Source organism: Arvicanthis niloticus, chromosome 26, assembly GCF_011762505.2.
Source record: "Arvicanthis niloticus isolate mArvNil1 chromosome 26, mArvNil1.pat.X, whole genome shotgun sequence".
In the NCBI taxonomy this organism is placed as follows: Eukaryota; Metazoa; Chordata; class Mammalia; order Rodentia; family Muridae; genus Arvicanthis; species Arvicanthis niloticus.
The window spans coordinates 7,070,285-7,084,868 of NC_133434.1; the positions used below are offsets into that span (position 1 = coordinate 7,070,285).

Consider the following 14,584-nt stretch of genomic DNA (forward strand, 5'->3'; position numbering starts at 1 on the left):
CAGTATTAGTTCTGTAGCACAGAACGCAAGCACAAGCTCACTAATTAAGATTCCCTAGGCACACATTCAGTAGGGAAGTGGTCATAAAGAAGAGTTTGTGATCACAATGATTTTTCTCTGAAATCTTGTCCTCAAAATAGATATCCCCAGATGAGTGAGGCAATGGCTTTGGAGACTTATGTAAGACTGCTATTTTATTTTGTGTATGTGAAAATACATTTGCCAAAAAAACTCAAATGAAAATTCCCTGTGCAACTCTTCTAGGAGTTCATAAACAAATCTGTGGTGCTGTGTATAATTTTCTTTATTACTGGATACTTGGCCTTCTCAGTACCACACAGAGGGAGGCTCCAAGAATTCCAAAACTAAAGAAGGCTCTAGGAGAACAAAGGTATGCACAAAACCATCTTTGACTTGGCTATGTATTTTAAAACCCGAAGTTATGTAAAATATAAATACTGCATAAAAGGTCTTATGTATTGCTCTTTTCAGTTTTAATTGGTAGTAAAGTCAAAAGAAAGAGAGAAAATTACTATAACTAATTCAGATGTTTATTTGCATGCTTTCTGGACAGATATACATATTACAGTTAGTGTGAAAAGGAAATAGAGGCTCCTGAAAAATTAATATGTGTATCTGAGAATCTTTCTATGTTTTGCTATGTGTTACTTCAACCCAAGGTTGTAAAACAGTAATTTTACCTTATCATTCTGGAGTCAAAGATAAGTTGTTTGGTAGTGTCACCTTCTATTCTTACAGATGTTACACAGGAAGCAAATAATTATGGAAAATGACTCTTTGTTGTCTGAATTTATTCTTATGGGACTGACAGACCAACCTGAGCTCCAGCTCCCACTATTTTTTCTGTTCTTGATGAACTACACAGCCACTGTGATGGGCAACTTGAGCTTAATGAGTCTCATTTTCTTGAGTTCAAACCTTCACACCCCCATGTACTTTTTCATCTTCAATCTGTCCTTCATTGATTTTTGTTATTCATTTGTCTTTACCCCCAAAATGCTGATGAGTTTCTTTTTAGAGAAGAACACCATCTCCTTCAGAGGATGCATGACTCAGCTGTTTTTCTTCTGCTTTTTTGTGAACTCTGAGAGTTATGTGCTGACAGCCATGGCCTATGATCGCTATGTGGCCATCTGTAAGCCTTTACTGTACAAGGCTATCATGATACCTAGGATCTGTGGTCTGCTGATGTTTATGTCATATTTGATGGGGTTTGCTAGTGCCATGATCCTCACAAGCTTAATGTTTAGGCTCAGCTTTTGCAATAGCAACATCATCAATCATTACATGTGTGACATCTTCCCTGTTATTCGGGTCTCCTGCAGTGACACCTATCTCAATGAGCTTGTGAGCTCTGCTGTGGTGGGTACAGGTATCATTTTATGTTCCCTCCTTATCTTAATCTCTTATGCACTGATTCTTTTCAATATTATTCATATGTCCTCAGGTAAGGGTTGGTCCAAAGCCTTGGGCACTTGTGGGTCCCACATCATCACTGTTAGTTTCTTCTATGGATCTGGGCTCCTTGCTTATGTCAAGCCATCATCTCCTGAGACTGTGGGTCGAGGGAAAATTTTCTCAGTGTTTTATACATTTCTGGTGCCTATGCTGAACCCTCTCATTTACAGTCTCCAGAACAAAGATGTCAAAGTTGCTGTGAAGAAAACCTTGAAGAGAATCATAAGTTAATTAAACCAGTCGTGCTTCTCAGAGTCCTGTCCCCGGTGGGTTAATGTGTCCTTTTCATTACCAATCTTTTATTCTTTGTACTTCTCCTTACATTTCTACAAGTTCAACACAGTTTCTACTGTATCATTTTTCTTCTCATTATGAATTGTAACTATGTGTGTACCTGTTTGGGGACTTAATATGCTTAGATTTATGCTGGGGTTTTGCTATGTAATCTCACATATGTATTCTTTACAATTCATTTCTTTTTAACTTTTGAAAACTATATTTATAACTATTTCCTTATTTGATGGTATTATGACCTACACCCATATTGTATAAAGGAAATGATGAGAAAAATTGTAGGCTTGGAATAACTTCCAAAATTTTAGCTATTATCCAGTCTCTTTTCGAGGATTTTATCTTCAAAGCTGTGATGGACATCTCTAATTTGTTGAAATATGGTTTTATTTTTAAAGGTATTTGAGTGTATATTAGAAGTATTTCTCCGCCCAGTGTCTCAAATCTTTCAATTCTGATAATAGATGTTAATGTCTAGGTTGTTTTCTGTGTTGCCTCAAATAGGTACTATGTTGTAAAAATAAAAAACAGATGAGTGTACTTCTGAAAAACAAAACCTCCTTAATGCTTATGAATATAGCCGATAGATAGTCTTGTTTGTGGTTTCATTTCAAAAAGATTTATTGCAAAATAAGTCTCTACTTATCTATCTATCTATCTATCTATCTATCTATCTATCTATCTATCTATTATCTATGTCTTGTAGTTGAATAAATGCATTTATAACTTTTGTAAGGCCATAAAATGAATGATACAGATCTCGGTTTCGTACCTTATGTATATTACAAAGAGATGAATAAGGGCAGGAATAGAAGAGATGGCTTAGTGAATAAATTATATGCTCTTCTTGCAGAAGACTAAGGGTTAGTCTTCAGCACCCACATTGTAGTTCACCACAAATGCCTGTCTACAATTCATGGGGGCTCAATGCCTTCTTTGGGTCTCGATGTGTACCAGGAATATATTATTTTTCTGCCTTTCTATTTGACCTTTATAACGTTAATGTGGCCTGAGAAATGGTTTGGCAGGTAATGTGACTTGCCACATAGTTGAAAGAGACATCTCTCTTCTGCAAGTTGTTCTTTGTTTTACACACATGCATAATAGCTTGTTTGTGCATGAACACAAATCCACCCAAATCCACGGTATAAAAAAAAGTGGAAATGATATGCACAAGAACTATGTAAAAAGGTCAGGGGTCACTATCATGTTTACTCTGCCCTGAAATATTTACTAAACATATTTCTTGTGGTATAAATCATTAAATAGGATATTTAATTGAAGGTATTGTCAGAACACTTTAGCTATTGGTCTGAAAATAAGTTTTTGTGACAGAAAATAAGTTTATTTATCTGTAATCTAAATATATTTGTGATATCAAATTTGGTACATTGTTGTGATTAAACATGCAGGATATGATTTATTAGTGAATTTTTTCCACAAATAATTTTATTGTTTGTCTATCCCTTTTTACTATAATAAATAAAATTTAAATGATTATTTTCATTTCTGTGTGTGTTTGGAATGGGAGAAGTGACCCTGATGTCACACACTTACCTGATTAATTATTGATAGTTGATGGCTGATTAAGGGAAAATGTATGCTTTCCTTTAGGAGTGGCCACTGATTGGTTCCTAATGTCCTACTGGATACTCAACATATTCATATCCATATGAGCAGCATTATGTGGACTCAGGGATTATTAATACCATAAAAGTACATAAACAAAAGGACATAAAACTGGAAGGAAGATGAAGTTGGAGCATCAAGTGTATTTGGAAAGCAGCAGTAGTAGATTGTTATCACCAATACACGTTATATAAATAAATGAAACTTTCATAGGAAAAAGCATTCTTTTACAAAAGAATTTTGACATAAAACAAGTTGAAGAAAAGATGCGAAATATTTTCATTAAATTTCAGTTTTTGGAGCTACCTTTCATGGTGTTTAAAATTTACTAGTAAGTATTCGAAAATTGCAAAAAGTATAGAACTTCAAAAATAAAACAAGAAATTATTAGTAATCATCTATTAAAATAATTAAAACAAGAAACCAAGACAGATATGAATATTGCAAAAAAATAGAAGACTAAAATATTAGAAAATTTCACTCATTTCTCAGGGGAATGTAATGATGCAAACACTTGGTGGAGAATTTTTTAGCATGTTACAGAAATAAGCAGTGTTATATCTCAATCTATCTGCTTCTTTGTATTCATTCTTAACTAATTTGAAAACACAGATTGTTACTGTTGACACACATCACTTCACGCTTCTGGTGTTCTTCATTTCATGGAATTACCATGTCAAAACATTATACTTCCGAGTCTCGCTTTCTGATTTCTACTCATATCCATATCACATTTGACAATGTCTAAGGACATCTTATTGACTCCAACTGACATGTGTGGGTGGTGGGGAGGAAGGACTGGCATGGAATAAGGTGCCAAGCATGCTGTTTATTTTTTTTCTACACAGGGCAACCACACTACAATAAAAGTGTATTTCATTCAAATGTGACCAGGTTAGAACACTGATGAATCTGAACAAGAATGTGAAACAGGATAAGGGAACAAACATTTATCCAGCGTCTTTTCTTATGTACAATATATTTTTACATAATTATGTGTATCATCTTTATAACAGCAGTGAGATATCATTTGCATTTGGTTTAATAATTTTATTATTGGTTTTACCTAATTAACCCTAACAGACTACTATAAGCAAGAACTTTACCATTGGTTTAAAACTCAAGCCCCTCTGTTTTTTCTATTTCATAGGCATGCGTAAAATATGCAGTGCATATACATATATATATATATATATATTATATATATACATATACATATACATATATACATATATACGTACACACACACACACACACACACACACACACACACACACACATATATATATATATATATATATATATATATATATATATATATATATATCTCAAGGTAAAGGAAATCTATACTTACATAAATAAGAATTGGAGGAGTGAGTACAAACTCAGGCTGATTTGAGAGACTGTTCCTATCCTTTCAAAGGCTTTCTAGAGCTTCTTTGCATAGCGTTAGTTAAACCATTGGTCTGGTGTATATTATTGCAATCAGAGATGCCCAGAGGAAAGCTATAAATGACAGGTGAGGATGCTCCTGGACACTCTTCCTATAGAGTTTTTCAAAGTTTAATGGCAATTCCTGGTCATCAACTTGACTATATCTGGAATGAACCACAGTTCAGAATTGGAAGGCTCACCTATGATCCAGATCTTGAGTTTGAGAGATACAAGTTTCTGACCTGGATCTTAGCATGGAGATATTGAGGCAGAGTGGCTGTGAATCCCAGGAGACTAAGGCAAGAAGATCTTTGAGTTCAAGGTCAGCCTCAGACAAAATGTGTCCTAGATCCAGGCATGTGGTACACAGTTGTAATCTAGGCCTCAGCTTCTGCTAAAGACCTACTTAAGGACATTGGAAGAAGGAAGATTTGCTCTTCTTTGACTACTTGCATTTACTTGCCAGCACATCTGTTAGAATCTACTAGCCTTGTGGGACTGAGCGACTGCTATATCTTTGGACTTCCCATTTACAGCTGACCATTGTTGGGGGGGTTGGACTACAGACTAAGCCATTATAATAAACTCCCTTACTATATAGAGACTATCCATAAGTTCTGTGACTCTAGTGAACCCTGACTAATACAGAATTTGATACTGTGAGTGGTTCTAGAGGAGCAGAAGTAAAAGGATGAATTCTTTAAGAATCTGGAGTTGGTTTAATAATTCACCAGCGCCGGGCGGTGGTGGCGCACACCTTTAATCCCAGCACTTGGGAGGCAGAGGCAGGTGGATTTCCAGGACAGCCAGGGCTACACAGAGAAACCCTGTCTCGAAAAACAAACAAACAAACAAACAAAAAAATTCACCAGCACCTTCAATTACTGAAACCTCTCCAGATACTCTCTCTCCTGGGAGATTGGAGAATATTGAAGGGCTGTGGTAGAAACTATATTTTAAACTTAAAAAAGCTAATGCTTTTGATTATTTTTATTCATCAATTGTAACTGGCAATGAATTAGCTGACCCAATGTACCAAACTTTCTACAAGTTGGGGGCGGAAATCAGAAAATGATTTCTGCTAGCTTGCTGCTCTTATTATCTCTGGAAAAATTGATGAAGGAAAAGAGTGAGCTGTATGATAAAATCAAATGGCTCCAGATGCAAATGAAGAATCTAAAGGTTTCTAAATGAACTCTTGAAGAGGAGCTTCTGTTCAGCAGCCACAGAGCTGAGTTGCAGAAAATCAAACTGAATTCCTCATTTTAAGGTTGGTTGAAATACATGGACAATTCAAGGCTCAGCCTCAAAAGGTGTGAGCAGTTACAGTAAGGGCATCGATTGGCAAAGAATTGGATCTTATAACATGAGATGGGGACGTGTGAGAAGACCCTGTTGAAGCTGAGAACTTTGAATCTTCAGATTCTCAGGGGTTTCCTCATCTGAGGAAGTAGTACCATTAGCCCCACCCCTAAAAATAATGCCTTTTTCACATGAGGAAAATTAATCTCTTAATCTGGTAAATTAACAGTGACTTTCTCTGAAGAAAATGCTTGACAAGACAATACTGATTTTCCACAAGGCCCACCAATAGTTTCTTCTAGACCTATGACCAGACTTAAGGCAAAACAGGCCCCCAGAGGGGAGGTAGAAAGTATAGTCCATGAGGAAATGCACTACACTACTAAGGAGTTTAATGAGTTTGCTAATTCATTCAAGCAGAAGTCTAGGGAATATGTGTGGGAATGGATTTTAAGAGTGTGGGATAATGGTGGAAGGAACATAAGACTAGATCAGGCTGAGTTTATTGATATGGGTCCTCTTAGTAGAAATCTAGGTTTAGTATGGAAGCTTGCTCAGTTAAAAAAAGGTGTCAGAAGTTTGTTTGAGTGACTGGCTGAAGTGTTTATCAAAAGATGGCCTACTGAAACAAAGTTAGAGATGCCTGATATCCCTTGGCTTAGTGTTGATGAAGGGATTTTACTGCTCAGGGAAATTGCAATGCTAGAGTAGATACAGTGTGTAAAACCTAATCCTCCACAATGGAAAGGCCCAGAAGACATGTTCTTCATGAATCCTTTAAGACACAAACTGATGAGAGGGGCACCAGCACATTTGAAATGTTTTGCTGCTGCTCACTTGGATGAATTAAATGCAATGGGTTTAGTTGGGCCCTGAGGTAGCAAGGGCCAGGTGGCAGCATTAAATGGCCAGAGACAAGGTGATCGTAGTTATTATGATGGGCAGCATAGAGAAAACAATGATTATAATAACCTAACCCATAATGGTCAGCACAGGAGAGGTGAAATTTATAATGGCATGACTCATATGGACCTTTGGTACTGGCTGTCCTGGTGTTTTCAGGTATGAAATAGATAGGATATCTTGCATATCTGTTTGATCTGTATAAGCATAAATTTCTCAAACAAATGAAAGAAAGGCTACATTGGATCATGGCAAAAGACAATCTCAGCCAGTGAATCAATTTCCAGACTTGAGCCAGTTTGCAGACCCAGAACCCCTTGAATGAAGGGGTGGCCAGGTTCCCCTGAGGAAGAATCTTGTTAAAACACCTACAAGTTTTGGTGTTAGCTTTTTTTCAGTTTTTCTCCGGAGGGACCTATGACCTTTTACAAGGGTAACTGTACACTGTGGGGAAAAGAAAATAATCAGATTTTCCAGGGTCTATTGGATACTGGTTCTGAATTGATGCTGATCACAGGAGATCGAAGAAACATTGTGGCTCTGCAGTTAAAGTAGTGGTTTATGAAAGGCAGGTGATTAATGGAGTTTTGATTGATGTCTGAATCATAGTAGATCCAGTAGGTTCCTCAACACATTCTGTGATCATTTCCCCAGTTCCAGCGTGTATAATTGGGATAGATACACTTAGAAATTGACAGAATCCCCACATCAGTTCTGTAACGTGTGGAGAGAGGGCTATTATAGTTGGAAAAGCTAAATGGAAGCCTTTAGAGTTGCCTCTGCCAAAGAAAATAGTGAAGCAAAAACAGTATGGTATTCCTGGAGGAATTGCAGAAATTATTGCCACCATCAAGGACTTCAATGATGAATGGATGGTGGTTCCCCACATCTTCCTTTAACTCTCCTATCCGGCCATTGCAGAAGACAGATGGATCACGAAGAATGACAGTTGACAATTGAAAACTAAATCTTATAGTAACTCTGATTGCAGCTTTTATATCAGGTGTAGTTTCATTACTTGAGCAAGTTAACATATCTCCTGGTACCTAGTATGCAGCTATTGATCTAGCTAGCAAATGCCTTCTTCTCAGTACCTGTCCATAGGGGCCATCAGAAGCAATTTGTTTTCAGTTGGCAAGGTCAGCAGTATACATTTACAGTTTTGCCTCAAGGATATATTAACTCTCCTGCCCTGTGCTATAACTTAGAAGAGATCTTAATCTTCTGTCTCCTCCACAAAATATCACATTGGTGCACTGTATTGATGACATTACGCTGACTGGACCAAGTGAGCAGGAATTAGGAACCACTTTGGACTCATTGGTAACACATATGTGTATTAGAGGAAATAAATCCAGCCAAAATTCAAGGACCATCTACCACAATAAAATTCTTAGGAGTCAAGTGGGGTGGGGCATGCAAAAATATTCCTTCTAAGGTGAAAGATAAGTTATTTCACCTGGGCTCTCCCACCATGAAGAAATGTTTAGTGGGTCTATCTGTATTCTGGAGACAACACATTCCTCACTTGGGTGTGTTACTCAGGCTCCTTTACTAAGTGACTCGACTCAGAAAGTTGCTAGCTTTGTGAGGGTCTGAAACAGGAGAAGGCTCTTCAACAGGTCTAGGCTGCTCTGGCAATTGGACCATATGATCCGCAGACCTGATGGTACTTGAGGTGTCAGTGGTAGATAGACATGCTGTTTGGAGCCCCCCACAGGCATCTGTAGGCATCCCAAAGATATCACAGAAGATATCTTTGGGAGTTTGGAGAAAAAGCTCTACCATCAGCTGCAGACAACTATTATCCCTTGGAAAAAGATCTCTTGGTTTGTTATCGGGCCTTAGTTTAAACTGATCATTTGACAATAGGACACCAAGTTTTTATGTGACCTGAATTGCCTATCATGAGCTGGGTGTTATCAGACTCTCCAAGTCATAAAGTAGGACGTGCACAGCAGCAGGCTATTATCAAATGGAAGTGGTGTATAAGTGAAGAGGCTCAAGGAGGTCCTGAAGGCACAAGCAAGTTGAATGAAGAAGTTGCTCAAATGCCTATGGTGTCTACTCCTGTTACATTGCCATCTGCTGCCAAACATGCACCTGTAGCCTCATGGGGCATTCTCTATGATTGGCAAGCTGAAGAGGAGAAGAATGGGACCTGGTTTACTGATGGCTTTGCATGTTATGTAGGCACTACTCAGAAGTGAACAGCTGTAGCATTACAGCCCCTTTCCAGGACAACACTGAAAGAAACAGGTGAAAGAAAATCGTCACAGTGGGCAGAATTTCAAGCAATACACACAGTATTATAATTTGTTTGAAAGAAGAAGTGGCCAGATGTACAATTGTTTACTGACTAGTGGACACCTGGGGAAGAAATATGTGGATAGATCTCTACAAATGGGCAAAGGTTGTGAAGATATTTTTGTCCCATGTAAATGTTCACTAAAATGTGACTTCAGCTGAGGAGGAGTTCAATAATCTAGTGGATAAGACGACCCATCCCGGGGACAGTCATCCTCTTCCCCAGCTAGTCCTGTCATTGCTCAATGGGCATATGAACAAAGTGGCCATGGTGACCAAGATGGGTGTTATGCTTGGTCTCAACAACACAGACTTCTACTCACCAGTGCTGACCTGGCTACAGCTGCTGCTGAATATCAGATCTGCCAACAGCAGAGACCAACACTGAACCCTAGATATGGCAGTATTCCTTGAGGTGACCAGCCAGCAAACTGGTGGCATGTTGACTACACTGGACCACTTCCTCTGTAGAAAGGACAACAATTTGTTCTTACTGGAGTAATGCTTATTCTGGTTATAGATTTGCCTTTTCTGCATGTAATGCTTCTACCAAAACTACTATCTGTAGACTTACAAAATGCCTTACCCATCATCATGGTATTCCACCCAGTATTGCTTCTGACTAAGTAACTCATTTCACAGCCAGAGAAGTGCGACAGTGGGCCCCAGGATCATCATCAATCCACTAGTCTTACCATCTTCCCCATCATTCTGAAGCAGCTGCTCTGATAAAAGATGAAATGGCCTTTTCAAGATGCAGTTATAGCGCCAATTAGGTGGCAGCAGCATAGAGAGCTGGGGCAGAGTTCTTCAGAAAACAGTATGTGCTTTGAACCAGAATCCACTATATGGTACAATTTCTCTCATAGTCAGGATCCATGGGTCCAGGAATCAAGGGGTGGAAAAGGGTTCACTCACTATCACTCCTAGTGATCCTCTAGGAAAATTTTTGCTTCCTGTCACCACAATCGTGGGTTCTGCAGACCTAGAAGTTTTAGTTTCAGAGTGGGGAGTGCTCTTACTAGGAATCACAACAAATATTCTATTGAACTGGAAGCTCAGACTTCCCCCTGGCCATTTTGGTCTTCTAATGCTCTTAAACCAACAGGCTAAGAATAATAGTGTTAGGAGAGGTGGTAGAACCAGATTGCCATGGGGAAATTGGATTGCCTCTCCACAATGGAGGTAAGAAAGATTATGTTTGGAGTGCAGGAGATCTCTTAGGGTATCTCTTAGTATTACCATGTCCTGTGATTAAAGCCAATGGGAAACTACAACAGCCTAATCCAAGCAGAATGATAAAGGACACAGACCCACCAGGAATGAAGGTATGGGTCACTCCTCCAGGAAAAGAGCCAAGACCTGCTGAAGTGCTTACAGAGTATGGAGGAAATACAGAATGGGTGGTAGAGGAAGGTAATTATAAATTGCATCTAAGGCCACATAACCAGTTGCAGAAATGAGGATTATAAAGTAATATGAATGCTTCTGATTTATTTTGTTAAGAACACATTTGTATAGCTATTTGCTTTCTTCCAATTTTTTTTTAACATCGACTGGTATTTAAGTTGAGATACTAAAAGAATGTTCCCAAGAGACATTGCTCCACTGTAATGTACAAATGCATTTGTGATTGTATGAGGAATAGTTATATCATGTTGGTGTATTCATGACCTTGCTATTGTTTCATATGGATATGAGATATTACTTGTGTCAAGTTGACAAGGGGGGGATTGTAATGGCTATTTCTGGTTGTCATCTTGACTATATCTGGAATGAACTATAATCCAGAATTGGAGGGCTCACCTGTGATTCAGATCTTGGATTCAGAGGTTGGGAGATACAAGTTTCTGACCTGGACCTTGGCATGGAGATCTTGAGACCTAGTAGCTATGAATTCCAAGAGACTAAGGCAAGGAGATCTCTGAGTTCAATGTTAGCTTGGGACAAAACACATCTCAGATCCGTGCATGGTGGTACACACTTTTAAACTGGGCTCTGCTTCTGCTGGAGACCTACTTAAGGACATTGGAAGAAGGAAGATTTGCTCTTCTTCATCTACTTGCATTTACTTGCCAGCACATCTGTTAGAATTTACTAGCCTTGTGGGACTGGGACTGAGCAACTACTGGATCTTTGGACTTCCCATTCACAGCTGATGGGGAGTTGGACTACAGACTGTAAGACACCATAACAAATTCCCTTAATATATAGAGACTATCCGTAAGTTCTGTGACTCTAGAGAACCCTGACTAATAGGGCACAAAACACAGAAGAAAAGGACAAAGAGGAACATTCATAACTCTGACAAAGGGATTAAGTACTCCTGGTGGGAAGTAACAAATTGACTAGAACTTCGAATCTCCAAAGATCCAATGTTAGTTTTATGGCACTGAATGCAAGCACGCATTACTAATTAAGACTCTCCAGGCACACATCCAACAGGGAGAAAATCATAAAGAAGAGAATAATTTCCTGCAGTCCTAATGAATTTTCTCAGAAATCTTGTCCTTGAAATAGATGTTCTCATTTGACTGAGGCTTAGCCTTAGAGACTAACATTAGATTGATATTTATTTTGTGTATGTGAAATGAAATTTGTGAAAAAAATTTCAAACAGAAATTTCCTATGTACTTCTGGGAATTCATAAATACATGTATGCTTATGTCTATAACTCTTTTTTTATTATTGAATACTTGGACCTCTCAGTACAGTAAGGAGAAAGGCTCTAAGAGATCCAGAACACTAAGAAGCCCCAGGTGAACGAAGGTAAGCACAAAACTATTCTTGTCCTGACTATGTATCTAGAAACTGAAAGTTATAAAAATTAGGAATGCTGTGTAAAGATCCTTATGCATTGCTCTTTTCAGTTTTGTTAGCAAACAATATGGAAAGAGATGGAGTTACATTAAAATTAATGGTTTCTGGGCAGATACAAACATTATTAGAAGGATGGAGAAGAAATAACAGCTCCTCAGAGATGACATGAAAAGTTGAAGATCTTTGTATGGCTTGCTATATGCCCTTTTGGTACAAGCTTATAAGCCAATAATTTATTCATGTCCCTCTGGTGTCAAAGATGAATTACTTAGTAGTATAACCTTCTATTCTTCCAGAGGCCACCTGCGAAGCAAATGGCTACAGAAAATGACTCTTCAGTGTCTGAGTTTATTCTTATGGGACTGACAGACCAACCTGAGCTCCAGCTCCCCCTGTTTTCTCTGTTTTTGCTGAACTACACTGCTACCATGGTGGGCAACTTGAGCTTAATGAGTCTCATTTTCTTGAATTCAAACCTTCACACCCCCATGTACTTTTTCATCTTCAATCTGTCCTTCATTGATTTTTGTTATTCATTTGTCTTTACCCCCAAAATGCTGATAAAGTTTTTTATAGAGAAGAACACCATCTCCTTCAGAGGATGCATGACTCAGCTGTTTTTCTTCTGCTTTTTTGTGAACTCTGAGAGTTATGTGCTGACAGCCATGGCCTATGATCGCTATGTGGCCATCTGTAAGCCTTTACTGTACAAGGCTATCATGATACCTAGGATCTGTGTTCTGCTGATGTTTATGTCATATTTGATGGGGTTTGCTAGTGCCATGATCCTCACTGGCTTAATGTTTAAGCTCAACTTTTGCAATAGCAACATCATCGATCATTACATGTGTGACATCTTCCCTCTCCTTCGGATCTCCTGCAGTGACACCTATCTCAATGAGCGTGTGAGCTCTGCTGTGGTGGGTACAGCTATCATTTTATGTAGCCTCCTTATCTTAATCTCTTATGCACTGATCCTTTTCAATATCCTTCATATGTCCTCGGGTAAGGGTTGGTCCAAAGCCTTGGGCACTTGTGGGTCCCACATCATCACTGCTAGTCTCTTTTATGGATCTGGGCTCCTTGCTTATGTCAAGCCATCATCTCCTGAGACTGTGGGCCAGGGAAAATTTCTCACAGTGTTTTATACATGTCTGGTGCCTGTGCTGAACCCTCTCATTTACAGTCTCCAGAACAAAGATGTCAAAATTGCTGTGAAGAAAACCTTGAAGAGAATCACAAGTTAATCAAATCAGTGGTGCTTCTCAGAACCCTGTCCCCAGTGAGTTGCTGGGTCTTTTTCATTATCTACCGTCTCTTCTTTCTCCTCCTTATATTTCCACAATGTCAGTCCGATTTCTGCGATATCATTCTTCTTCTCATTATTAATTGTAAATATATGTGCCTGGTTTTGAGACTTGTTATGCTAAGATTTATGCTGGTCTTGTGCTATATAATCTCAAATATGTATTCTTTGCAATTCATTTCCTTCTAACTTTTGGAGACTATATTTATAACTATTCCCTGATTTGATGGTCTTATGACCTACAGATTTAGTAAATTATGAGAAAATTTGTAGGCCTACTATAACTCCCAGAATTTTAGTTATCATCCATTGTCTTTTTGAGAATCATTTATATTCTAGGCTTTTTTTCTTCAAAGCTGTGATGGAAATCTGTAATTTTCAAAATATGATATTATTTTTATAGATATTTATTTGAGCATGTATTAGGCCTACTTCTCTGCTCAATATCTCAAATCACTCGATTCTTATATACATGTTAAAGTCTAGGTTATTTTCTGTGTTGCCTCAAATGGATACTATGTTTTAAAAATAAAGATAAAAATAAAAAGCATGAGGAAATTTACTTCTGAAAAATAAAACCTGCTTAATTCTAAGGGATATAGTTGACAGATTCCCTTGTTTGTGGTTCTAATTCCAAAGTGATTTATTCCAAAATAAATCTCTACTTATTGTTATGTATGTATGTATGTATGCATGCATGTATGTATATACGTATGTATGTATGTATCTGCCTATCGGCTATCTATCAGCTATCTATCTATCTATCTATCTATCTATCTATCTATCTATCTATCATCTATCTATTTATCTATTTATCTATCATCTATCTATCATCTATCTATCTATCTATCTATCTATCTATCATCTATTTATCTATGTCGCATAGTTGAATAAATGCCTCTGTGACTTAAATAAGGCTGAATAATGAATGATGCATATCCCAATTTAGTACATCATGTATCTTATGAATAAATGAATAGGGTAGGATTAGAAGAGATAGCTTAGTAAATAAAGGCATATGCTATTTTTCAGAAGACCTAGGCTTAGTCTTTATCACCTACATCATAGTTCACCACAAATTCCTGTAAAGTCAGTTCATGGGGACTCAATGCC

General features: G+C 37.9%; 2 protein-coding genes and 1 pseudogene across 2 annotated transcripts; all 3 read left to right on the forward strand.

Annotated features, from left to right (window-relative positions):
• The first annotated feature begins 260 nt into the window (after positions 1 to 260).
• LOC143438806 (olfactory receptor 8C8-like) lies at positions 261 to 3,176 on the forward strand. Its single transcript, XM_076924492.1, has 2 exons — positions 261 to 391; positions 760 to 3,176. Exon 2 carries the CDS (start codon positions 760 to 762, stop codon positions 1,708 to 1,710), a length of 951 nt encoding a protein of 316 aa, XP_076780607.1. The 5' UTR covers positions 261 to 391; the 3' UTR covers positions 1,711 to 3,176.
• LOC143438732 (uncharacterized) lies at positions 2,773 to 10,817 on the forward strand (annotated as a pseudogene).
• A 1,058-nt stretch (positions 10,818 to 11,875) lies between these two features.
• On the forward strand, positions 11,876 to 14,042 carry LOC143438807 (olfactory receptor 8C8-like). Its single transcript, XM_076924494.1, has 2 exons — positions 11,876 to 12,114; positions 12,462 to 14,042. Exon 2 carries the CDS (start codon positions 12,480 to 12,482, stop codon positions 13,410 to 13,412), a length of 933 nt encoding a protein of 310 aa, XP_076780609.1. The 5' UTR covers positions 11,876 to 12,114; positions 12,462 to 12,479; the 3' UTR covers positions 13,413 to 14,042.
• Positions 14,043 to 14,584: the final 542 nt, after the last annotated feature.